We start from the raw sequence: 25,511 nt of genomic DNA, 5'->3' as shown, positions 1-25,511 counted from the left end.
CGGTGTTTACAACCCAAAGATGGGGGGATGGAGCACATAAGAGTCGCTTTTACAGGTCCACTGGCGACAGAGCGTCTATATATGTGTGGGATCAGACAGAACAGGTTAAAACAAAAGGGGTAATATGGTAAAAAGGGTGGAGTAAAGAGGGGGTTAGTGTGTAAAAGCCATCCCACCAGCCAAGGAGAGATCCTCAAGGACAAACATCTCTTACTCCCTTTACTGCCGTCGTCAAAGATGGACCCCGTTTTTCATCAACCGGAGAGCTTTACAGCGGGATGATAAAATCCCAACACACGGACTAAACTACGCACACTTTCAAGGACATCTAATGTACAAGTTCAAGGATGGCACACGCAGTGTGTAAGGTCACCGCGGGGTCAGTCCTTGCCAGGAGCATGTACGCACAAATAGCACCAAGTCGTGATTTATTGGCTGATATTTCAGTTTCACATTATCATCGAGCATCTAAACCAAGCGGCTCGAGATAGCGAAGCTGCCGCAAAGCAGGTATTAAACAGTCTTGTCTGAAAATCACAGAGCAAGAATGAGCTGACGTCAGATGCCTCCTCCCCCTCTCTCTCTTTTCTCACCCTCTTCCTCCATCCTGCTGGTGTTAATCATTAGCAGGGGGGAGGAAAAGACTGGCAGCTACAGCCTGATCTCTCCTCTCGGACCAACACGGCAGCTCCACTTCCTCTTAAAGCCCTGATAACATCAGAAGATAAAGAGTGCATGAACACACACACATGTAAACACACGACACCAAAAAAGGTTTACACACTGTGACTGTAGACGATCAGCAGCGGGGCGACTTTAACTGTGTCACGTGTAACTGGACCTGAGCTGTGGGTGTTCATTAAACACCGTGTGTCTGCGCTGTAGTTAAAGTTTAGCCACGTCTCAGGTGCCTCGAACAACATCCTCTGTGACACAGATACAAGCTCGCCTAATAGCTACGGCAGGTATGGGAAAGTGGGAGAGACTTTGAGGTGATAAAAATATCTCAGAGGCAGAAACACAAAGTGTTTTCATCCAGGTTGTGTCAGATTTTATAAACTGGGTTCCTGGGTTTTTAGTGGCCGTACAGAAACAGCTGAAACAACTCGTTTAAGAACAGAAAATGACCTCAAAGCAATTATAATAAACGATTAATTATTCATGACAAACATTAACTGGCTGCAGCTGATCAAATGTGAATATTTGCTGCTGATTACAGACAATTAGAAATGTATTTACACTTATGATATTAAACTAATCTAACTTTGAGTTTGGGACTGTTCTGTCAGCTCGGACTTTTACAGCCCAAGCAGGTTAGTTGACAATATACAACTAACACATGTTAGTTGCAGCCCTAATTTGTATAATTTTCCAACATGATTACAATTTTGATTATCGATTAATAACATAACTTTAGCTAATTTAAAGAATAAACACCAAGGATCCTTTAGATGAACTTGAATAATTGTTGCTTGAAAACAAGCTATTTAAATCTGTCAACTTTAACTCTATGATTTACATTTTTCACTATTTACTGACACTTTACAGTCAACCTCTTAACTGACAATAAAACTACACGTTAGTTGCAGCTCTAATTTGCATAATTTAACAATATAACTACAAAACACATTTAAATCTGTGCCAAAAATTTTCACTATTAACTGACACTTTACAATCCAAAATCGAAAAATTATAATAAGATTAATCTAAATAACGTTAAAAAGGAAGAGGACTTGGGTTAGCCGAAGGAAGGAGGAGTGACTAAGGCAAAAGGATTTTTGCAGTGAGCAGCTGGGAGCTCATCATCGGTGAGTAACTGGAAGGAAGCGGCATTCCACACAGACCTGGCATTCCTCTGCTCTGTACCGACCTACAGTACAACTTAATTAAGGGGGGAGGAGGAGGAGGAGGACAAGGAGGAGGAGGAGGGGAGTGTTGGCCTGTGCCCCTGCCGTGTGAACTGCCGTGAGTAGGACTCCACAGCCTCATCTGCCCAGAAGCCATTCGTCATTGGTGAGCGCTCAAGCAAAAAAAAAAAAAGGCCTTCCATGAACACACAGGACCATCCATCTCACCGCTGCCACCGCTGCCACACATGGGTACGCTCCACATAACCCACGTGCAAGAGCTCGGATATCCAGAATTACATGCCAGGATATATACACGCTAATATTCAAAGACAACACGCCAAAGCAAATACAGAAGTTCTTACCAAAAACAGCTACCTAGACAAAGCCAATCCACTTAAACAACACCTGAACCCTCCCTCTGCACCCAAGGTCAGGGTGAATAAAACACAGCCTGCAGGATGCTGTAATCTCCAGGCAACATGGCCCACCCGTGGTGCTCAACAGGAGGGAGCCTCGCTCCTCGCAAACTAACCGAACGCACCCCTGCCGAGCCTGAGACGAGGTCACCCGTACCGACAGACAGACGCGTATGCAAACACTATTACACACAATATGCAGGATGTGAAGATGCTACAGCACACAAACACACACACACACACTTCACATGCATGTTAACAGCTTCTGAGAATCTGTGATACAATCATGTGTGTTAGGAGACTAGGGGGGGCTTTGTGGTTCAGTGCTTGAGGGGCTTTTAAAGTCAAGTAAATGGCAAGACAAGGAACGCTTCCCGTATTTTAAACAAAGCCGAGCCTTGAAGCGCTGATGCAGATGACAGAGTCTTTGAAAAAAAGAAGAGCGCCTCCTTTCAAAAAGGGTAAAATAACTGAACTGCTCCGTCGAGCCGGTGTAATCCCAGCTTCCTGCCAAACAGCATGCCTCACCCAGGAATCCTGAAGTTGATCTGGCACATGGGAAGGTCTGTGTTAGCAGACATGGTGATGCACTGGCAGTGACATACATCTTCTTTTTTTTACAAGAAGACCTGCTTCGGCATAAGCAGCTCAACAGCAGCTGTAACTTTAAGGCACATGTTAACTTTTTCTTTAGAAAACAGGAATAAAAGTTTTTTTAAAAACTGGTTAAAAATCCAACGAACAAACACAGAAGACACATGAATTTTTGTATGAACCATGAATTCATGCAGCAAAGAAAAAAAAACACTGTTTTACTCACAATCCAATGATAAACTTCTAGAGGAATGTGCTCTATCTGCACTTCATGTATTGAGCTGAGAGGTCCAGAGTCAACCAGCAGGATGAGGTGAGTTTATGTCATTTTATATTGTCTATGCAAAGCTTTATCTGTTTTGTACTTCTGTGTTTGTCAGCTGTAATAAAGAAAAAACACTCCTTCAGGCCCATTTAAACATGCTTGAGATACATACAAAATACATACAAAGCAATAACTCATCAAGGGGAAGCTGCAATGCAAATTATTCTTAAAGGAGAGCTGTAAAACTGTCAAGTTTTAGTGTCTTTAACCATTGTCATGTGCGCCTACAGGTGTGAAAAATGAGTGGCAGAAAAAATTTAAATCTTAAAAAAGAATTTCAAAAAGTGAACAGTAACACGCGTGTAAGGTCAGTAAGGCAACGCTGTAAAGATAAGTTGATTAAAAGAATATTAATTAATAAATCATTTGTCATTTTTTAAACAGAAATGCCAGATCTTTGCTTGTAGCAGTTGTTGGGTGATGAAGGTGAAGTGGGATGTTTGTGTTAAACGTGTGAAGAAATCGAGAAATAACTTTTTATCTTGAGATTTAACCGGCTTTCTTGATGCTGCCGCTCCCTCACTCTCATTAACTGTCCGAGTCACTCAACTAATTCTCGCTTTCTCGCTCTCAAACCATCGGACACAAAACCAAATTAAAACTTCTTCGTGTCACTATTTTGCAGCGTAAATTACGAGTCAGACATGATCATTTCGGGCTGACTGTGGAGGTTTAACTGGCCTCATTGTCTGATCGGCGGCTGCGGTGTAACATTGGGCTGCATATTTTCCAAAAGTTGGATCCGGCTCAACTTCTCCGCCACAGCCAAAACAGACTACAGCGACTAAAGTGGATGGAAAAACCTGCATTTTCACCACAGTGTCGGAAACAAAAATGTTGAAATCTTAGATTGTACCAGCTTCTTAAATGTGAGGATTTGCTGTGCATCACTGTAAACAAAATATGTTTTTCCTACTGGGCAGGAAAAAATACAACAACCCATTAAGACGTCATTTGGGGCTCTGGGAAACGAAGGTGTCCAATTTTTTAACATTTTACAAACAAAATGGGAAAATATCCCAGAAGATAAACAATCGTTAGTCACAGCTCTACCACACGAAACATTTATTTCCATCTACTTCAATTGTACAGTATCAGCATCACTGTCAGCCTTTAGTCATGCAGCCTTCTCCATTGACCCTCAGCCTGAGTGAGAGCAAAGTGAAGACGAGCCGGTGACAGGCTGGGCCTGCTACAGGGTGACACCAGTCTGCTGATGCTGGCACTGACCGACAACAGACATGCAAATAGAAAAGAATGGACTCAAAAAAAGGACAATACACTGAAAAATAGATCAGCTGAGGGACTGACACAGAGTCAGGCCATTGAGAGAGTCGAGCTTAATTTGGCATTTGGATATTTTCTGATGATCTAAATTTGTCCGATCGTTGACAAATCAGCTGATTTTATTGATTACCACCTTAAAAACATAGAAATGGAGCCAATCAGGAAAAGAAGCTACTGTTGTGTTTGGTTTTAATTACACATGATGGGTTGCAACGATGTAGCTAATAATTATTTTCATTACTGGTTCATCTGACGTTTGTTTTTGTTTTTTTTTAATTAATCAAATCAAACTAACTTACACTACATTATTCATGCCAAAAATGTGAAATGCCAAGCACAGCTTTGCAGAGCACAAAATGTTATCATCTTAAAAACATCTTCAAATGTCTTGTTTTGTCTGAACATCCCAAAAGTATTCAGTTTAATATTATATATGACAAAGAGAAGAGAAGGAGCAAATCCTGCAGTGGGAGAAGCTCTAATATTTTCTATGTTTGGTCCAAACAATTATCAAAATAAGTCAGGCAATCAGCTAACTGACTGACTAACAGTTTAAACTCTAATATTTACTTTTAGGGCTGAACAACAGGGCAAAGTATAATAACAATAACGCTGTGGTTCTTTTGACAGATGAGTCACAATTTTAGTGGGAATGGGAACTTTTGAATTTCATTTTCACTGGAAAAAAAATACATTAAAATGCTCTTTGCTGGGGTTTGTATCCAACAAACATGTTCTCTTACATCTGGAGATTATGATTTGTAGCCTGGGGTATCTCTGCAGCACTACAATGATTTATTTCAGCGTTTCTTAACTCCCTGCACCACCTCTGAATATATTCAGGTCTCTGAGTACGACCAGCGTAACAGATGTTAAAACACAGGAGGCTGATCCTGTTCAGATATGAATAGTCCACACAGGAAGAATATATTAATTGTGGAATCTTGAACTGAACCAGTCCAAGAGCCACGATTTAGGTGTTTGTTAAACATTCATTTTATCTTCACTTACTATCTCCCCGTCACATTTTATCTCGTAACTAATCATGGATGGAAGCGTGCCATGCACTACCTGCATGAACACGCCGTGACCATATGGAGGAGGATGAGATGGAGACAAAATATTACAGGCTCTCATAGGTTTAGGTGTTTCATTCAGATTCTTGTAGTATTAGACTACTGGTATTAAAAGTTTCTAAAATTCATTAAATTACACTTCAAAGATTCCTCCATGTACTACTCAAGGGAGCTTTCGTAGCAATGTTGTATCAATGTTGTGAATATTTATTGACCAACATCTTTTTTTAGGTTTGTGCATATTTTAAATCATATTGTTTTAGAAGGTTTAGAAAAGTTACCACAGGTAGTTTTATTAAAACAGTACAGAAACACAGATACCTGATCTGTCAGTATTTATCTAATATATTGATTCTGTGCATTTAACTCTTCAGTCTCTTCGCTGCTGGGAAACAACCACAACATTTTTGGCACCCTGACTTAATGCATCCTGATAGACAAACCAATCAGACCATGTCTGTTTTCCCTCCTTGGTAACATAGCTGAGATTCCTCAGCAGCAGCCTCATAAATACTTCACATGTTTTGTTCTGTGAGATGACACCTAATGATCAACACACACACACATACACGCACACGTTTCAGTGTTCCTGAGGTGTGTCACAGTCAGAAATACAACAGGTCTGGCTGAGATGACTTGCCCTTCACGTTTTTCAAGTCCTGGCTGCCCTCCAATCACTGGCTCTATCAAACAGAGACCAGCGGGGCAGGGCGTGCCATGAAACAACGAGGTGACCAATGGTTTCTATCATCACATCCAAGTGCGAAACTAAAATAGCCAAACTGCCTCTGCCGGGTTTGGTATGACTAAAACTCAGAGTACATACAGCAGCATTACGACATGACATTATCAGAGATGGATTCATATTTATATGTTTCTGTCTCGTGTCCAAGTTTCTTTGTCCTTTAAACAGTGTTTGTTTGAGACGCTCAAGTAGGGTTTAACTAAACATTAGGCATCACAGAGATGTCGGTTTAGGGCTAAAACTAAAACTTTTACACAATTAACATACTAGTCAGTCGACAGGAAATTAACCAGCAGCAAGTTTGACAATCAATTAATCATTTAAATCTTTTAATCGAACAAAAATGTCAAATAATTGTGACTTCTTGCTCCTCGAATGTGATGATTTGTGTCTGTTTTATATCATTGTAAACTGGATATCTTTCAGTTTTGGACAAAATAAACTATTTGACGATAAACACGGGGCTTTTACTATTTATCTAACATTTCATAACGTAGTGATATATCTCTAAATCAAATCAATAGACGCTGCAATCAACAGATGAATTGATAATGAAAGTAATCTTTACATGTAGCCATTGTTAGAGCGGCTGACGTAGGGGGTTAACTTAGGTTAACATTAGGCATCATAGAGATGTTTGGTAAACTTTTAAACTTTAACCAGGAGCAAGTTTGATAATCGATTCAGTCTCATAAATTCAGCAAAAACGTCAAATAATTTCTAGTTTCTGCTCCTCAAATGTGATCATTTATATCTGCTTTATATTATTGCAAATTGAATATCTCTGAGTTTTGGGCTGTTTGAAGATGAACGTTACTATTAATTTGACACTTCATAACATAGTGATTTATCTTGTAGCCACTGTTAGAGTGGCTCAAGTAGGGGGGTTAACTTAGGTTAACATTCGGCATCATTGGGACGTCTGGTTAACAGGACAGGAAATCAATTCTGTCTCGTAAATTAAAGAAAAACATCAAATAATTTCTAATGTGATCATTTATATCTGCTTTATATGAGTTTTGTACTGTTTGGGCTGGTCTGAAGATGAACCTAGAGCTTTCGCCATTAATCAGACACTTCATAACGTATCGATATATCTCTAAATCAAATCAATAGACGCTGCAATCAACAGATGAATTAATCATGAGAGTAATCTCTACGTGCAGCCACTGTTGGACTGGCTTAAAATAGGGGGTTAATTTAGGTTAACATTAGGCATCATTGAGACGTCTGGTTAACAGGACAGGAAATCAACCAGGAGCAAGTTTGATAATCAATTAAGTCTCATAAATTAAGCAAAAACGTCAAATAATTTCTAGTTTGTAGTTCTAGTTTCTGTAATTTCCCAGCTTTGGATAAATAAAGTATATTTATCTATCTAGTTTCTGCTCCTCAAATGTGATCATTTATATCTGCTTTATATGACTGTCAATCGAATATCTTTGAGTTTTGTATCATTTGGGCTGGTTTGAAGATGAACTTAGAGCTTTCTCTAATTAATCTGACACTTCATAACGTAGTGATTTATCTCTGAATCAAAGCAACAGATGCTGGAAGTAACAAATGAACTGATAATAAAAGTAATCTTGACGTGTAGCCACTGTTAAAGAGTTAAGGCTCAGATTGAGCTTTAAAGAAACACATGGGCAAACTAATATGACATTTTAAAAAGGATATACAGGATTATAACACTGCATAAATGTTTCAATCAGAACAGTGTCAGGCAGGACAACAACAACAAAACTTTCACTCAGCACAGACATCAATATTGATAGGTTAATGTTTCCTGTTGTCATCCCTAAAGTAGCGCATCATTAATCCTTAAAAGCATGTTAACTTGTCAAAACAGCCACAGGGAAACAAACAAATAAAATCAGAGTGTAACAGACTGTCAGTGCAGTTTTAAACCTGCTCACATTAGTGACAGGTAAGTACAACAAACAGCTAGTTAGTTAGCTCAAAATGTGTTTGATTTCAGCTGGTTAAACCCACTTCACCGTGTAGCTGACCCATTTCTTGAATAAACACAGAGTAGCCTGTCTTTCCTCTTGTTCTCGTGGTCTGGACAGTCTCACCTGTCTTCTTAAGTTTACCTTTATAACATTAGCCAGCCGTTAGCTTTGGCTCAGGCTAATGTTAGCCACCTGGTTAGCCACCTTTCCCCCCACCTCGAGTCTAAAACTGTGACTAGTTAAGACTCGTTATAACAGCGTCGATGACCCGCAGGGAGAAGCTGTGTTTTCTTACCCTTTATAATACGCTTTCACCCGGACTTGGTGGGAATTCTCGCCGGGGTGGGACATGGTGCTGTCCCGCAACGTCGGCATCATAAGCTCAGCCGTTGGTGCCTTCCGTCCCTTCTTCTTTAGCTCTCTCTCTCTCTCTTTAGTTTAGTGTGCCACGACCCCGAAAACACTCCGTCTGTACGGTCTGTCGACACGCCGAGGAAACACCGAGGCAAACGGTGGTAAAAATAAAGAGTTTGCCCTTCTTTAGAGAAACAAAAATAACGCGTAAAGTAAAGAAAAACTTGAGGGGGTCCGCCAAACAACTCCCTACTGCAAAGGCCTAACGACGGGCGAGTCCATTGTCGGAATGCTGGGAGGGGGGGGGGGGGTGGCGCGTACATACATACAAGACATGAAGCCATTAAACATTAAACAAATATTACGTTAAATCGTTTAAATGCGAGTTTTAACAGCATATTTTAACACCACAAAGTATAACAAATTAATATAATACGGACGACACATGTGAAAAGTTAATATATATCGTTTAAACAGCATTCCGACTGTACCAAGTGGAGCGGTTTGAGTGGGGTAGCTGCTGCCTTCAAGTACACACGTCTGAGCTCGGACATTTGAGTTTCAAAAGCAAAGGCTTTTATTTGTTTGTTTATTTATTTATTTATTTATTTATTTATTTATTTATTTTAATGGGTGAGAAAAGAAAAGAAAAGAAAAGAAAAGAAAAGAAAAGAAAAGAAAAGAAAAAATATGAACCAACATAATTGTTTGTTTACGTAGACAACAAAACTAGTATTTAGATTTAGCAGTGATGTTAATTGTATTTATTTATTTATTTATTTAATGCAATGTAACACCAGCCTACATTAAGAAATGTACAGCAACATTAAATATAACAAGACATTTTGAGTGTTTTTCATGCTTGCGGCATCTTGCCCTTATATTAACACAATGAAATGCTCATGTATGTTTAATATATTTACATATGTATGTATATATCATTGAAGTTAAAAGGGCTGTTAATGGTTATAGTTACTGTACGGGCCTTGTAGTTTGAAAGAGCAGCCTCATACTCAAGTTTCCAGCATGCCTTTGTGCTTTGCAGTATCAGGCACACTAATAATTAAATTTATCTCTGCTGCTCCCTCATTCACTAAACATATCTTTGCTGGTATGTTCAAACCACTGACTGCCAAACAGTTCCGCATATTTATCTGGTACTTAATCATTAATTAAATAGAATTTGAATCAAAAAGACTATTTCTTTCTTTCTTTCTTTCTTTCTTTCTTTCTTTCTTTCTTTCTTTCTTTCTTTCTTTCTTCAGCCAATGAATTCCAGTCAGCCTTCATGCATCATTATGAAGCATTAGTATGCAGTTTTCGTGAACATACTGTGAACAAATCCAAACACACTAATTAGTTTGAGATTCAGTCCAAAGCTTGTACAGATGCCACTGATTCACAGTCCAGTCTTCCATCATTCTCTCAATAATTATGTTCCTGAAAGTTAGTCATCTTTATTCTACATGTGACATACTGTAGCTGACAAATAGATTTTTAAACTCAATCATCATTATCAATTATATGGTAAAATAACATTTCTTTTGATGAAAAAAACTTTCTAAGGTCAAATATGTAATAAACACTAACCTTAAATGTCAACTCAACACTACTAACATCCTTTTACCGTAATATTAGAAAAAGCTCAACCATATTTATCATGGCAAAATTCAGCTGCCAGTTTTTTACATTTTTTTTTTATGTTTGTATATTTTTAAGGTTACTTAAAGGTCCAGTGTGTATGATTCCCCTCGCAATGGTTATGTAGAACACAGAGAACTAAGAACACACAAAAAAGGTGAGGCTCATTCTAAGGTAAGGAAAACATGACTCTTTTTTTCAGGTGATTATTATGGAAGCCCTAAGCGGTCATACATTCATACATTTTATTTCCTCTTTTCTCTTGATAATGAGTTAATTTTAATTTGTTTTCTTGAGATCTCAAGTTATTTAGGTCATTATCTCGAGAAAACAAGATAATTTTCACAAGATCTTGAGATCATGATAGTTTGTTTTCTCAAGATAACAATATAATTAATTTGATCTTGAAAAAAACTAAATGATAATCCAGTATATTAAATCATCGCAGGAAACATTATTCAGTGTAGCAATGTCAGAGGAGCAGGAGAATGTTACAACTGCAATGATTTAATATACCAGACTATCCTTTTGTTTTCTCAAGATCTCAAATGAATTACAGCGTTATCTCAGGAAAACAAAGCCTTGTTATCTCGAGACAATTATCCAGTTATCTTCTGTTATTTAAATATAATGACCTAAATAAGAGAGAGCTCAAGAAAACAAACAAAATTAACTCATTATCAACAGAAGGGAGGAAATATAATGTATGAATGAATGACCGCTTTGTGCTTCCGTAATTAGGGCTTATACACTAATAAAAACATAAATGTGATTCTACATTTCCATATCCTGTAAATATACCTCCTAAATCTGACACACTGGACCTTTAATTCATGTGATATGTTTGTGTCTTGCATTTTGAAATGATCTCCTGATCACATATTTTGTCTTTGTGAGTTTGTAAAGTTTAAATCCACATATTTAAACCTTTTTCATCAGACATGACACAAACATAAGATCCCATGTAAACATCTCCGGCTCTCCTCACGCACTGACTTCCCCGCCTGTGGAAGGTCCTCCCGCACTGCGAGCGGTGCTGTGTCAAGGCTTTTTTTTTTATTGCCTCCTATGTAGGGTGATTTTTTTTTAATCTCCATTTTAGACAGCACTGACGCATCATCAATAGGCTTCATGACTGGGACAATGTGCCGGGATATGGTCAGTTCCTGATGGCCCATGTCTATCAATATCAGGCAGGTAACGCCGACAAGAGGTGAATGATTGTGCATGCATGAAGCGATGAAGAGACCGACCGACAGGGAATGACATCCCGATGTGTTGACTGTATTATCCGAAGCCTCCTATTTAATGAACAGTGTGTTTAACCTAAGACTAATCCGTGATGGTTCAGGGTTTATCGAGATGATCCAGCCGGCGTTTAATTGGGCAGAACCGGCTCTGCAGCAAAAAGATCAATCAATATTCAAGCTGCTATAGCAGTGTAGACCGTCAGTGTTTATCCTCATGAAATATGGCAAATAATTAAACTGTTTTAAGGCGAGCTCTGCGAGATTATTAAATGTATATAATCCAAATATTTTACTCATATTTAGCTGCCTTTGAGAGGAAAAACTCCAGCATTGTAGAACCTTTGTCTGGTCCAGATGTGGCAACAAAAACCCTTTAAAAATCTTTAAAAAAATGTGCATGATTTACCTTTTTCATACATATTCATTAGATCATAACAATGTTTTCACGCGTTAATACATGCAACAACAACAAAACCCATCTCTGCATGTGTCCTCATGAAGTGATGTTTCATTTGATGATTCACTTATGCATATGGGAATGACCAAGGTCAAAGAAAAGTTTAAGATGCTCTGAAAAAAGTTTGTTTATTTAAAATACAGAATACAGTCTGAAGAGAAAACAACAGATGGCAGGAGGTTTCAGGGCTGCACCAATGATCTTTTATCTGACTTTATATTCATGTGTTGGTTTTTGTTTTTATGTTTTTGGATGACTTTCCTGAAGGGTATACAAGTTAAAACCAAATCAAATTTAAATGTCATGCACTATATTTTCCACACTGTAAACAAATAAATGATTTGTCCCATTTCGGTCAGGCAATGTCTTTATAGCTTTGGAATACAGACAATTTTAGCTGCACTGATCTCAAATGAATTCATATTTTCAAAACAAATTCACAGAAACATCTTTCCATATTGATAACTAAAATATAACCAGTTGAGTTTCCTCAAACCAAGTGTGCTCTGTGTGTGATGGAGTATATTTTGCTGATGTATGTAAAAACCCTAGAAAGGAAAAAGACCTCCTCAGTCTTGTCTTAAAGTAACATCATTTGAAGCATGAACAGTGTGAGTGTTTTATATTAAACCAAAACGATTCATAAATCATGATTATGTTATAGACACTTGAAAAAGATAATAATACTTGTATTTGACATGATTTCCGACGATGTCGAACACATAAAAAAGGCATTTAAAAATTTTCCAGCAATAATAAACTGATAAATCTCTTTAACCTAATCATAAACATTTAGGTTATTTTAATCAATCCTTCGATAACTAATATTTGTTCACATCTGTTCACTGAGTTTCTCCTGAAACTGTCTGGAGCCCCCCTGAGGGAGGCAACTCTGTATTAGACTGACACCTATTTAGTGTTTAAGCTCCAGCTGGTGTATAGCATCTCTTTTCTAGATTAAGAGCTTTTGCTGCAGAGAGAATAACACTCCACACTTCTTTTGTGAAAAACTAATATATATAGTGATTTTTGTTATGAGTATATAAGTCAGAAATGTTCTCCAACATCAGACAGATCAAAAACGATTTTCTTCTAAAAATTCAAAGTTTTGTTATTGTTGTTTGGAATTCTTTTTTTTATTTATTTTTTTATTTTTATGTCGGGTGTTGGCGACTCTTTGTTTTGTTTTTTTCTATTATACATTACTGTTATTTGATTTTTCTCATTATTGATACTGTGTGATTTAGAATTGTTGTTGTTGTTTTTGTGTGGATCCCTGGAGCACTACTGACTGCTTTTGTGGAAGCTAATGGGGATCCAAATAAAGAATAAAGACAGTTTAGAGAAGCAACAAAGGCGCGAGGAGGCACGGCTCCCTGATTCATCGTCAGTCTGAGCTGTTTAGTTTAACTACCGCCTGTTAATTAACGTCTATTTTACCTCCACAGTTTTCCCATTACTGAATCTCTGTGTGACCTGGGAGATGGATAGGCAGAGCCCAGGAGAGAAGCAGGCAGACACTAATAGGACTGTAGCCACCGCCACCACCCCCACCACATCAGCTGCCGTCACCATGGCAACAGTCAGCCCCAGCAGCAGCACCACGTGCACCCAGGCGCCCCCCACTTCCCTCAGCATCATCTCGCCCGACAGACAGGCAGTCCAGGTAATAGACAGTACCTGGGACGACCTCTGCATGCATTGTTTAACTTGACTGTCAGACAGTTCAGGTAATAGACATCACCCACTGCATTGTTTAATTTTACAGTGAGGCAGCCCAGCACCTGGGATCTCTGCATACATTGTTTGACTTAACTGGCAAGGGGTGCAGGTACCTGGGACTGCTGAATACATTGTTCAATTTGAGAGGAGTCCAGGTAATAGACAGCAGCTGGGACCACTGCAGGCTTTGTTTGACTTGATAGGCAGGCAGTTCAGGTAATAGACATCAACTGGGACCACTGCAGGCATTGTTTGACTTGACAGGCGGACAGGTGATAGATGATCCCTTGTAACTCTAAGAGCCAATACTGGATTTTTGAATTTGGTGAAAAATAGACAGCAGAGGAAATGGATAGTGTAGAAATAGTCTCTGTACTACTCAAAGGCTACTCAGAATCAGGTTTATTGCCACATGCTTTCACATACAAAGAATTTGTCTTGGTGTTTTTGGTGCATAACAGATATTAAGTAAAGCATAAGAAATATAAGGAAGACAAATCATCAAAATCTGAAGTATGTAAATAACCTGGGTTAGAAGTCTGAGACCCCTAAGACTAAGCTTAGAAAACAACCCATAGGATCATGATTACATTATCGACATAAAAATATATAATATTCCTATTTTATATATCTTCAAATAGTGCCAAACACATAAAAAAAGGCACTTATTTAGTTTCTGACTCTGGGAAAGTGAGAAAAATAGTAAAATCTCCCAAAAATGCTGAACTATTTCTTCAACCAAATCACATGCCTTGATTGAAAATGGGGAGAGAGAGAGGTGGGACGACGTCACGTAGGGAGGCACCTCTGTATTATAATACAACAATAGTAACAACTATTCAGTATTTAAGCTCCAACTGGGGTACAACATCTCATTTCTGGAATAAAAGCTCCACTAAAAGACATAAAACATATAAATATATGTACAAAATATGTTAAAGATGAAAGCAGCTGTACTGTTGTGCAGGAATCTGGAAGTCTTTGCCACGTAATGTGCAAAAGTTCACAGTATGCAGAATATTTTAAATGTGGAAGATCAGTCCAGGATGTTAAATAAAAGGTAAAAGGTGTATGTTAATGTAATACACAGAGACAGCAGGCCCTATGTTAATGTGTTGTGTGGGTTTGGGTGTGTGGAGGGTGAGAGTCAGTGTCAGAGGGTGCCCCGGGCCTTGTTGATGAAGCCAGCGATAGTCGGGGGAAAAAAAGTTTTTGTGGCGTGACGTTCCTCCTGCCAGAGGGAAGTGTCTCAAAAAGTTTGTGTCCGGGGTACGAGAGGTCAGCCACAATCTTTCCTGCACGCCTCAGAGTCCTGAAGGTCCTGAAGAGATGGAAGATTACAGCCAATCACTTACTCAGTAGACCGAATGGCACGCAGCAGTCTGCCCTTGTCCGTGCTTTGGCAGTGGCAGCAGAGTACCAGATGGTGATGGAGGAGGTGAGGATGGACTCAGTGATGGCGCTGCAGAAGTGCACCATCATTGTGTTTGGCAGGTTGGACTTCTTCTGCTGCCACAAGAAGTACATCATCTGCTGCGTCTTAGATAATTCAAACAGAATCGACGACAGCATCAAATCATAAAACATTTTCAGTGCAGTAAAAGCAAGTGAAGCAAAATCTTGAACTACAGACAGTGGACTGAAGTTAATTTGTGCTTCATGTGTATATCACGTGATGCATTAGGTGATCCACAATGCCATCCACCGACCTCAGAGCATGGCGGCCCAGTACCTGCACCAGATGTACGCAGCCCAGCAGCAGCACATCATGCTGCGGACAGCAGCCCTGCAGCAGCACCAGCACACCCCCCATCTGCAGAGCCTGGCCACCATACAGCAGGTCAGATGGTGTCTGTCATGTGTTAGCACGAGCATGAGGAGTCAATTTTAACTTGAGCTACGGGGTGTGCGATGTCTCTCCAATTCTTTTCAGGCTTCAGTCTGTCAGAGGCAGTCGCCTTCGTCATCCGGTGGTAGTTTGATTCATCAGCCCGCCGGCGTTTCTCAAAACTCTGTGAGTATCTGTGTTATTCTCATTAATCTAACCCGCTCACGAGCTCGAGTATCGACCTGAGCATTCTTTCTTTTATCAAATCCAGATTACTTTACCAGCATCTCCAGTGACAGCACAGCTGATTGGCCGAACCCAAACATCCACTGGTGCTGCGACCACCATATCCCAGCAGGCCATGCTCCTGGGAAACAGACCGGCCAACTGTAACCAAGCTCAGATGTACCTTCGCACTCAGATGGTACAAAGTTGTTTGTGATACTTTAAAACGGCATGACTCGTTTCTATTTTTACCGAATGCCTTTTCTTATGTTTTTCCGACAACATGGAGTTTCTTTATTTTTAACCGACTAGCCACCTGTCTCTCCCTGCTTTTTTGCTTTTCTTCTGTTAGCTTATTCTAACCCCTGCAGCCACGGTGGCTACAGTTCAATCAGACCTCCCTGCTGTCACCTCCTTACCTACCTCCTCTCAGGTACATAATTAGAATAAATCCATGCATGCCACAGGAACACAGGATACACACCTTGACAGCATGAGCTGTGTTGCACAATGATGAAATGTGGTAAACCGTTAGTGAGAGGTTTTTGAATGCTTGAGGAACTATTAATAAAGTTGCATGAAAGGCCGACGTAGTGACTGGCTGCTCATCCCCACAACTTTGTCTTTATAGACAGTATAAAACTTTCTCTTTGCGTATTTTTAGGTGCAGAATCTAGCTCTGCGTGCCCACTTGCCTGGAGCTCTGGCTACAGCCCACAGTGTGATTTTAAAGCCATCCGCCCAGTCCCAAGCTCTGACTCCAGCCTCCTCTTTATCCAAGACGGCAATCTGCTCACTGAAGACCAACCAGCTGACCGACACCTCAACGGAAACAGGATCGACTGATGCCACCCGGCAGGCCTCGGGACATCAGATCATAACCCCAGGTGAGCTCATGTGCTCAAATACTAATTTAAGATTAAAGGAAAGATTATGTAAACATGCACATGTCTCAGGGCTTAAGTGATGAGTCACAGCGAGGAAAATAAACTCCCACACACTGTCTACACTTATAGTAAACAAACAGTATATACTCACAAAGAACAACCCATCTGTAAACAACAATGCCTGGGGTGTAGAAATAAAACAATAATCCCTTTAGGAAAATTACTAATAACACACCCAATTAAGGTGGAATAGATAATTTGTGATATATATCTTGGCTGGTATAGGTGTTCAATCCAATCCAATCCACTTTATTTATATAGCACGATTTTAGCAAACACAGGGTTTCCAAAGTGCTGCACAATACGATAGAACACAATGAATAACAATATAGAAACACAACAAAACATCAAGTAGATAAAAGAAGTTAGAAAACAATAAAAATAAAATGAATAAAAGGCACTAGATAAAATAAATAATAATAAAAAAAAAAAAATATATATATGATATATTATGTATATATGTACCTTGCCCGATTATCTTTCAATTAAACAATGATGGGTATGTTATGTTTACAGTGTAAACTGTGTGTGCTAGTTGACATTACATCTCACAAAATGAATGCTTCCATTAATAGTTTAAAAAGAAGTGTCAGGACACACTTTTTCTTTGTGGAATGAAATATCTATATTTTATTAGTTCAGCTGATTTAGGCTCCATTTAATGTTAGGAGATACTTGCTTTGTGTCGCTCATGTGTATCTATGCGTCCCTCTCTTTGCAGCCTACTCTCCGGTGCAGACCCACGCTCTGGTCAAGCAGCAGCTGTCCTGTCCACCAGGCCAGCGGATGGCGCACCACCAGCTCATCCTCCAGCAGGCAACAGGAGGAGCTTCAAACCACAGGCAGCTCCAGCCCATTGCCCTCAGAGTAGCACCTCAAGAAAGCAACTCCAACCCTCTTCCTCTTTCAGTAAAAAAACTGACCACCCCGACCTCGCAGTCACAGACCAACAATGACCGCCAAACACCTGCTTCTTTTTCTTCTTCTTCTGCCTCTTCATCTGTCACCAGTGTGTTCGCATCATCAGCTCAGACCTCAATCCCAGCCGCCGCAGTCCAGCCTCAGCCTCCTCCTCTGGTAGCCGCTCCGCAGCGTCGGACTTCATTCCCACAAATGCAGAACCACCCCCCGCCTCCTCCTCCACCTCTGGTTCTCCCTAGGCTACCCCAGAATCCCCCAGCCTCCCTCCAGAGGCTGTCCCTGCACTCAGTCCAGGCTTTGGCTGTCCAGTCGGGTCGGGTGATGCTGACAGAGCAGGAGCTGCCTGTTGCGGAGGCTCTGGTCCAGATGCCCTACCAGAACCTTCCACCTCCTCAGACGGTGGCTGTTGATCTGAAAGTGCATCCGGTCAGACGCAATGAAACACCATCAGTGAGTCAGCCGTGTGCTGTGGTTAAGCTTTGTCTGTGCTCAGTGTGTGTTATGTCGATTAATTCTTTGTTGTGGTTTGAATTTCAGTCAGGGCAAACACGCAAAGTGAATGGACTGAACTCAGAGGAGAGGAAAGGTGAATCTTCTCCAAGCCCACAAAGAGACAGGACGCCAACATCGCTCACTGGACCTCCTAAACAGAATGGTGCAGGTAAATTATGACAATGAAATGGACGAAAATACAATAAAATCCTTTATAACTTTACAAACTCTCCTGATGGAAACCAGGCTAGTCTGCGTTTCCATAAGTAATACGCCTGGTTTAACTGGTAATCAGCAGTTCTGTTATCGTCCATGCCTCTTATTGTGCAGCAGCCGTGGCTTCATCCTCTATCGTATCCAGTCGCTCGGTGGTCAGGTCAACAGAGGTGGAAGAGCCGTCCCAGCTCACCACCACCTGCAGCAGCAGCAGCAGCAGCAACAACAGCAGCAACCCTCCTCCTCCATCCCCTCCTCTACCTCCTCCCATCCTCCCAGCAGCAGTAAGAGGCCCCAGCCAGCCCCCCTCGTCCCCAGCCAGCCTCCCAGGGAGCCCTGATAGGATCCTTACAACCCACGTCCTCACACACCTCGTAGAGGGCTTCGTTATCCGAGAAGGCCTGGAGCCATTCCCGGTAATTTAAATTTTAAATTTGATCCGGAATGCAACAGTGTGTTGGAAGTATTTTGGACAACGATATTTTGGCAACACAGGTAGCACAGAAGTCATTGTTGATTATTGTGTTTTCATAGGATTTGTTAACAATAACCAAAAAAGTGAATGTCAGCACCTCGAAGCATCGCTGTTTCTTTATTTGTTCATTGACCGGAAGAGGCGTATCCTTCCATGTCCATGTCAGTGTAAGAGCTGTGGCTCAGGAAGTAATAATAATAATAATAATAATATAATAATAATAATAATAATAACTTTATTTACATAGCACCTTTTAAAAACAGTTTACAAAGTGTTTTGACAGACACAGATACTCAACAAAGCAGGATAAATAATATTTAAGAACATGGTAATGGCAAAAGACATTTAAATAACCAGACAATATAAATCAATTTCAAATTAAAAATAAACATTACATAAAAATAAAATAAAAACATACAATGATAAATTAAATAAGTCAACAATAAAATTATATAAAATTATTTTTAAATAAGTAGAAAACACATATTCACACACCAATTTTTAATAAAAATATATAAGGAAAGAAAAAAGACAACGTCACATAAAAGCAAGTCTATTAAATGTATTTTAAGAAGAGATTTAAAAGAATCCACTCATTGTGCGAGCACCTTTAGTTTTGAGCCAGAGTCAAGAAGATTGGTGGTTAACACAGACACTCACAGTTCAACAAGATACTGTGAGTGTCAGTGTATGAATGGCTAGAAAGGCACTGTATAAGCACAGTCCATTTACCATTTACTACATGGACCTCTTAATGCAGGTGGTCCCCTCGTCGCTGTTAGCAGACCAGCAGGCGTCACTTCCTGAATCCCAGGAGATACAAACCAATGGGGACGCAACAGGAGAGGACAGTCCTCTGGATGCTGACCAGTCAGATTCATCAGACTCTGAGATGGAAAACGACGGCCCGGCAGCAGATGGTGAGGTGATGTGTGTGTGTAAGTGTGTGTGTATATACATATATGTGTGTGTGTGCGTACATGTGTGACTAACAGCTGGTCCTGTGAAGTTGCAGAGCTCGGGGAGAGTGTTGCAGGCGTCCTGCAGTGTGAGTTCTGTGGCAGCAGAGGTTACGCTCACACGTTTCTACGCTCCAAACGTTTCTGCTCCATGACATGTGTCAGAAGGTAAATAAAACACACATCGAGATCATCACGCTTCTGCAGCAGCAACAGTTCAATTAGTCAATGCAGCAAACATAAAGCAATAGTCTGGTTTTCTGAATGTCAGTCATGTAGTATAGACAAGTTATAGATACTATAAAATGATATTTCAACTGATGCTAATTTAAAGATTTTGTATGTAACATCTACACTTTAAAATGTCTATAAACACAAGACATTTGTTATATATTATGTTGAGTTGTGTACTTACATTATCTCACAACCCAGAGAAATCCACAAGTTTATTGAGGTAATGGCACATTTACTTGTTTACCTTGAGTTGCTATAATATCGGGGTATGTGGGGGTTGTGTTGGATACATCAGAGAGTAAGTGAACATCACATGAGAGATATTATAGTATATTTGCAATTTAGCGCCCCAGTTGTAATCCCAAAAGAGTGTAACCCCACTGTGGTAAATGTGGACAGGTGTACATATGTATGTATTTGTTATGATTACATTACTCATGATCAAAATCCCCCTAACCCTGATCCTGTAAACCTCCTCCTCTTCTCACCTGTGGTACAAACACTAACACTCCCCTTGGTGCTCTGAGCTCACAGTTCAGGCAGCCTGGCTAACAAACTGTGCTAAGATTAGCTAACAGCAGCTACAGTTCGCATATATATATATATATATATATATATATATATACATAAACAATAATGACATTATTGTAGCAGGTTGCTTTATGTACGTAAGGTGGGTGTATCTGACAGTAAGTGATGATATTTGCTAGATAGTTTAAACAGTGAGAATAAATATTCACAGGTATAGTGGATGTTTGAGGCTCACAGTTATGTTAGACCAACATTATTTTAAAGAGAAACTCTAATGCTGAATTGGGTGTTTGAGCTTTGTCGTCACACTGTCTGGGAAATTATGTGGAAATAATGAGTAACACTCTCATCTCTCAACAACTAAATGTGCCCTCGAGAAAGGCTCTTTACTGTAGCAAGACTGTGAACTGTCGTCTTTGTCAGCGGCGGTGAGACACGTCATCTGACATCTGGAACCCATTGAGCTACAATTGGGTTTTAAGAAAGAGTCTCAAATGTGTAATCACTCCCAGGTTTCCCTTTTCCATCCAGACATCAAAGAGAGGACAGATGCTCACTATCAGCTTAGTACCCGATGGCAAACACACACACAGGGAGATCTCAAAGGGCTTTTGTGTTTCAGGACTGTAGTGATGTGACTGCAGTGTCGTCACCACGTGAATTTATCATCTGTGTTTAGGTTCAGTGTGAGCTGCACCAAGCGTATCACCATGCTGAGAGCAGGCCGCTGGGGTCACAGGCCTATGGGCAGGAGAGGACGACCCCCCAGCAGAGTCAATGGAGCCTCCAGAGAACATTTTCTGAGACAGGTCAGTTAATTTCACTGACCCGATGCATCAAACCAAGTGCCGAAGGGATCCTGTGAGACCTGGTCCTCAGAGAAAAGCTGCTCTCTAGGGAACAGGAACTTTGAAGGACACTCCTGGCTTGTGAATTTTCAGTTGTACAGAAAAACAGGATGCCTTGAATTCTTTTTTTTCTTTTCCCATGTTTTATTGAGTCTTTTCAAGTGGCCTGAAGAGATAAGAACTGTTTCCAGAAACCCATTAGAGAAAAAAATAGAGTCTGAAAAAATAAACGTGTGGGGCGGTAATGTTTTCTTTCCATATCCTTTAAATCATCAGATTTATCTTTCAATCCTTTTATCGGGGTCCCGACCTCAAGACCGGACACAACTGGTCCATAACGTAATAACAACTTTGTAGACAATGAAGGAAACAAAACATTTAAATCTGAGTCAGTCTGAACAAATCAATTAAAAACAGTACAGTATATGTATCTACAGAGTGAAATTATGAAACTCTTCTGTTAGTCATAACTGTTTATATACAGTGCTTTTTCTACAATAAAATATACCACGATCATGAAATACTCAAACAAGACAGGACAAAATAATGAGAGAAAAGAATAGAGGAAAAATAAAAACTTAGGAGGAGAGTCATAAAAGTAAAATATAAGAGTCATTAAAATTTATTTTTTGAAAGATGTTAAAAAATTGACATCATCCTTGAAAGAATTTTTTCCGGATAAAATAACAAATAAGTTTCTGTCGCCTACGTGGAATCAGTTTCATGTTAAATACATCAATATGATCACATGATATTTAGGTTTAGCTGAAATATTGAAAGCTCGTGTAGACTCAGAAGAATCACTTTAATAATAATTTATAATAAGCGGAACATTCATATGGTTTAAAATCATCATAATGGGGCGGCTGTGGCTCAGAAGGTAGAGCGAGTCGTTCATTAATCAGATGGTCGGTGGTTCAATCCCCAGCTCCCTCTGCATGTCGACGTGTCCTTGGGCAAGATACTGAAAAATTGCTCCCTGTAAGTCGCTTTGGATTAAAGCGTCAGCTAAATGCAAATGTAATAATTCATTTGGTGATAAAACTCTTGCCTCAAACACTGAACAGATGTCTGGGCTATAACATCACAACCCCGTCAGAAGAAAAATAAGAGGCATTTTGTAACTGTGTTTTTTTTACTTGCAGCCATAAAGATCTTCAAAAGGTTTGAGTCACTCTTGCTGAGACCTTTAGGAATAATATATTTCAATATATTAATGTCTCACTTCCTTCCAGAAAGGCTTAACATGAGGACGCGACCAGAAAATGTGAGCATGGTCTGCCGAGAATGAAACTCTTTTAGCGAAAAAGCTCCTTAAGGCACAACGTTATGAATTAATTATTTTAAAAGTCTCATATTTTCCCATCCTCAGGTATGTAAGTTGAAGTTTTGATATCCATAAGAAGATATATTTGTTATTTTAAGTACTAAAAACCATCTCAGTACAGTTTTACATCTCCTCTTATGCATCTCATTGGCGCTACAACAAGATCAGGGTGTTTTGTTTGTCTTATTAATATTAATGAGCCTCTCTTCTGCTGTTATGCGACACATGGCCTGGCCAACCACAGGTCTGGGTGGGGTGTCGTATCTGTTTCACAGTGTTTGGAGCATTTTTATACTTCCAAAGTGAAGGAAATCTCCCTTTCTACAATATATCTGTGATGACTAACGTTGGTTGACTCCGTCTGTAAGTAGTCGACACCAAGCAGATACAGTGTTTATCTTTTTGCGCTCCACAGGCTCACAGATCGTTCAGCTCCGAGGAGGCCCACGAAGACCAGGAGGAAGAAGACGACGATGAGCCTCCCGTTCCCATGACAACCCGTCTCCGTAAACAGGCTGAGAGAGAGCGAGAGAGGGAGCGAGAGCAGGAGAGACAGCAGGAGGAGCAGAGGATGACGGAAACGATCAGCGTTTCTGACGGAGAAGAAGAGGAAGAGGAAGACGAAGAAGAAGAAGGAGAGGACGTCGGCTGTCCGTCTCAGTGGAACGTAGAACAAGTGTTTTCTTATATCAACTCCCTGCCAGGTACGTTAACACACCACAATAACCCCATTGAGTGCAGCTCTTTCCTACATTTTCTCTAAATCTCTCAACAGTTTTCTCTTAATTCAAAAGTCAAAAGTGATGGTAAGCATTTTATCGTTCTGTACACTTTATTTGGAGTCTACGGATAGTAGATTGGCAGAATCACCTGAAAATAACAACTGTACTGTCTTTGTTACCTGAATGAAACTATATCTACAGAGAGAGCAGGTCTTCTGAGAAGTGAGCTCTGGCTCCAGATGTGGCTTTTTGTGTTTTTCCCCACTGTAGTTTCTCCTTCAAGCTTTGAAGAAGAGGGTATGGTTGTAGCAGTATCTCACTGCTAGATGCCAGATCCTACACAGTGGTTAAGGTTTGGTTAGGTTTAGGCACAAAAACATCTTGGTAAGGGTATGAATCATCGCATATACTTCAGATAATCTGTTAAACATCTACAGACAGACAGACAAAATATGATCAAAATAAAGTGTTACACAAGATTGACAGCGAGACTGATCATCAGCATGACAGCCAACACACCTTTAAAGAAAATAACCATATCCACACAAACAAAACCTCCCTCTTTGAATTCATGTAGGTTGGTAGCACACATTTGTTGTGTTGGTTCTTGCTGTTAAAGCTAAATAAACAGCTTTTCCTTCATATACGTATATAAATATATACTACAAACGCTCCACTGCTGCTGCCTTCAAGGACGTAAAGTGAATCACCTCCTGCGCATCAAATGAATGCTGCCAGATGTTCAAAACAATTAAATCGCCCCATAGAAGCTGGAGTTTTGTTGACTCAGTTAGAATATATATATATATACAGTATGATGTTGTGTACACGTGTGACTTGTATTTAAGCTTAAATGGGAACATTAAGTAAAGAGTGTGTAATTCTGCAAACAGCAGCTAACACATCAAAATGACACTATCTGTTTATGCCGTCTTTTCTCCAGGCGGTCAGGACGTAGCCCAGGAGTTTCGCTCCCAGGAAATAGATGGACAGGCTCTGCTGCTCCTCACAGAGGACCACCTGGTCAGCACCATGAACCTTAAACTGGGACCTGCACTGAAACTCTGTGCACACATTAACTCTTTGAAAGATGCATAAACAGCAAAGATTCAAACTCTCAAAGACTGGATTCGTGTTGATCTGGATCAGGATCTGAACGGCCCATGTTTAAGTTGTCTTACCTGTGCTCGGACTTGGACAAAGAGCGGCAGATTTTCCTGAGACCACTGCCAAGGCTTTCAGTCCTGACGCCTGCAGCTGTTCCAGCTGTTCGCCCGTCGCACAGAGTGAAGTCCACACAGCAGACGTCATTCCATCGTAGTGATTGGAGCAGTTCGGCTCCAGTTATCCATTTGTTTCAAAATGGTTTTAAAGGTCATTTGTACCATTTGTGAACAAAGACATTTAAATTATTTACACATAAAACTTAAAAGGATGTGGTTCAAGCTCAAAGTTTACAGAACAGATTATTGCCTACTGACTCACAGAAGAACTTATCATCAGCAAACAAACAAACTGTTGTAATGACTTATGGAAACAAACTGATGACAAGGTTGTTATTTATGAATTATTTATTATTACCATAATTAATATACAAATAAAACCATTCAAATATTCTACACTGTTTGTGGTTTTATGTCCAAATTAATTAAGAGCTTTATTATGATTTTATGATATTTTATATATTACATCTTGTTACATATTCCTAAATTAAGTTGTATTTAATCAGACACAGCAAAAAAGGCAAATTTAATTTATTTAATTTATGGAAAATAACTTTACAGTAGTAGTAGTTTATTTTTTATTATTTGTATATAAAATTCAGACATTATTATTATTATCTGTAAATTAAAAATCTGTCATGACAGTAATAACAAATTACAGTTATTTCCAATTTTGAAGTAAAACAACAATGATCTATAATTAAATATGCATATTTTCTTTGTAATTTTAAGGTAAATCTTATTTAATTTTATATTTATTTTACATTCAAACCTTGAATTAAAAATTTAATACATCAGATATAATGCTTTTCTTTTTCCCCCCAAAAAAAGAATATATATGATTACATTTGATTAAATTTAAATGATTAAAAGTACACACACGCTAATGAACTA

General features: G+C 39.6%; 2 protein-coding genes across 6 annotated transcripts in view; one reads left to right on the top strand and one right to left on the bottom strand.

Moving 5' to 3' along the window:
* prkci (protein kinase C, iota) overlaps positions 1-8,889 on the bottom strand; it is a 33,372-nt gene extending 24,483 nt beyond the window's left edge. Inside the window, exon 1 of the mRNA XM_010739988.3 lies at positions 8,541-8,889. Within this exon, the coding sequence (XP_010738290.1) occupies positions 8,541-8,623 (83 nt within the window). The 5' untranslated portion in view covers positions 8,624-8,889. The remainder of the gene's footprint in view (positions 1-8,540) is intronic.
* A 2,431-nt stretch (positions 8,890-11,320) lies between these two features.
* LOC104926203 (polyhomeotic homolog 3 (Drosophila)) lies at positions 11,321-25,012 on the top strand. 5 transcript variants are annotated; one of them, XM_019266223.2, is made up of 15 exons: positions 11,321-11,437; positions 13,396-13,613; positions 15,354-15,509; positions 15,603-15,683; positions 15,769-15,921; positions 16,075-16,155; positions 16,387-16,609; positions 17,391-18,040; positions 18,128-18,251; positions 18,416-18,714; positions 19,534-19,693; positions 19,783-19,900; positions 21,177-21,306; positions 23,088-23,376; positions 24,338-25,012. In XM_019266223.2, exons 1-15 carry the CDS (start codon positions 11,410-11,412, stop codon positions 24,490-24,492), a joined length of 2,865 nt encoding a protein of 954 aa, XP_019121768.2. In that variant the 5' UTR covers positions 11,321-11,409; the 3' UTR covers positions 24,493-25,012. The 5 variants fall into 5 exon arrangements, with proteins under 5 accessions (XP_019121768.2, XP_019121769.2, XP_019121767.2 ...); XM_019266224.2 differs by having other exon boundaries at positions 18,413-18,714; positions 19,789-19,900; XM_019266222.2 differs by having other exon boundaries at positions 18,413-18,714.
* Positions 25,013-25,511: the final 499 nt, after the last annotated feature.

This window comes from Larimichthys crocea, chromosome II (assembly GCF_000972845.2).
Source record: "Larimichthys crocea isolate SSNF chromosome II, L_crocea_2.0, whole genome shotgun sequence".
NCBI lineage: Eukaryota > Metazoa > Chordata > Actinopteri > Sciaenidae > Larimichthys > Larimichthys crocea.
The sequence above is the reverse complement of the archived record's forward strand: the minus strand, read 5'-3'. Positions and strand labels throughout refer to the sequence as shown.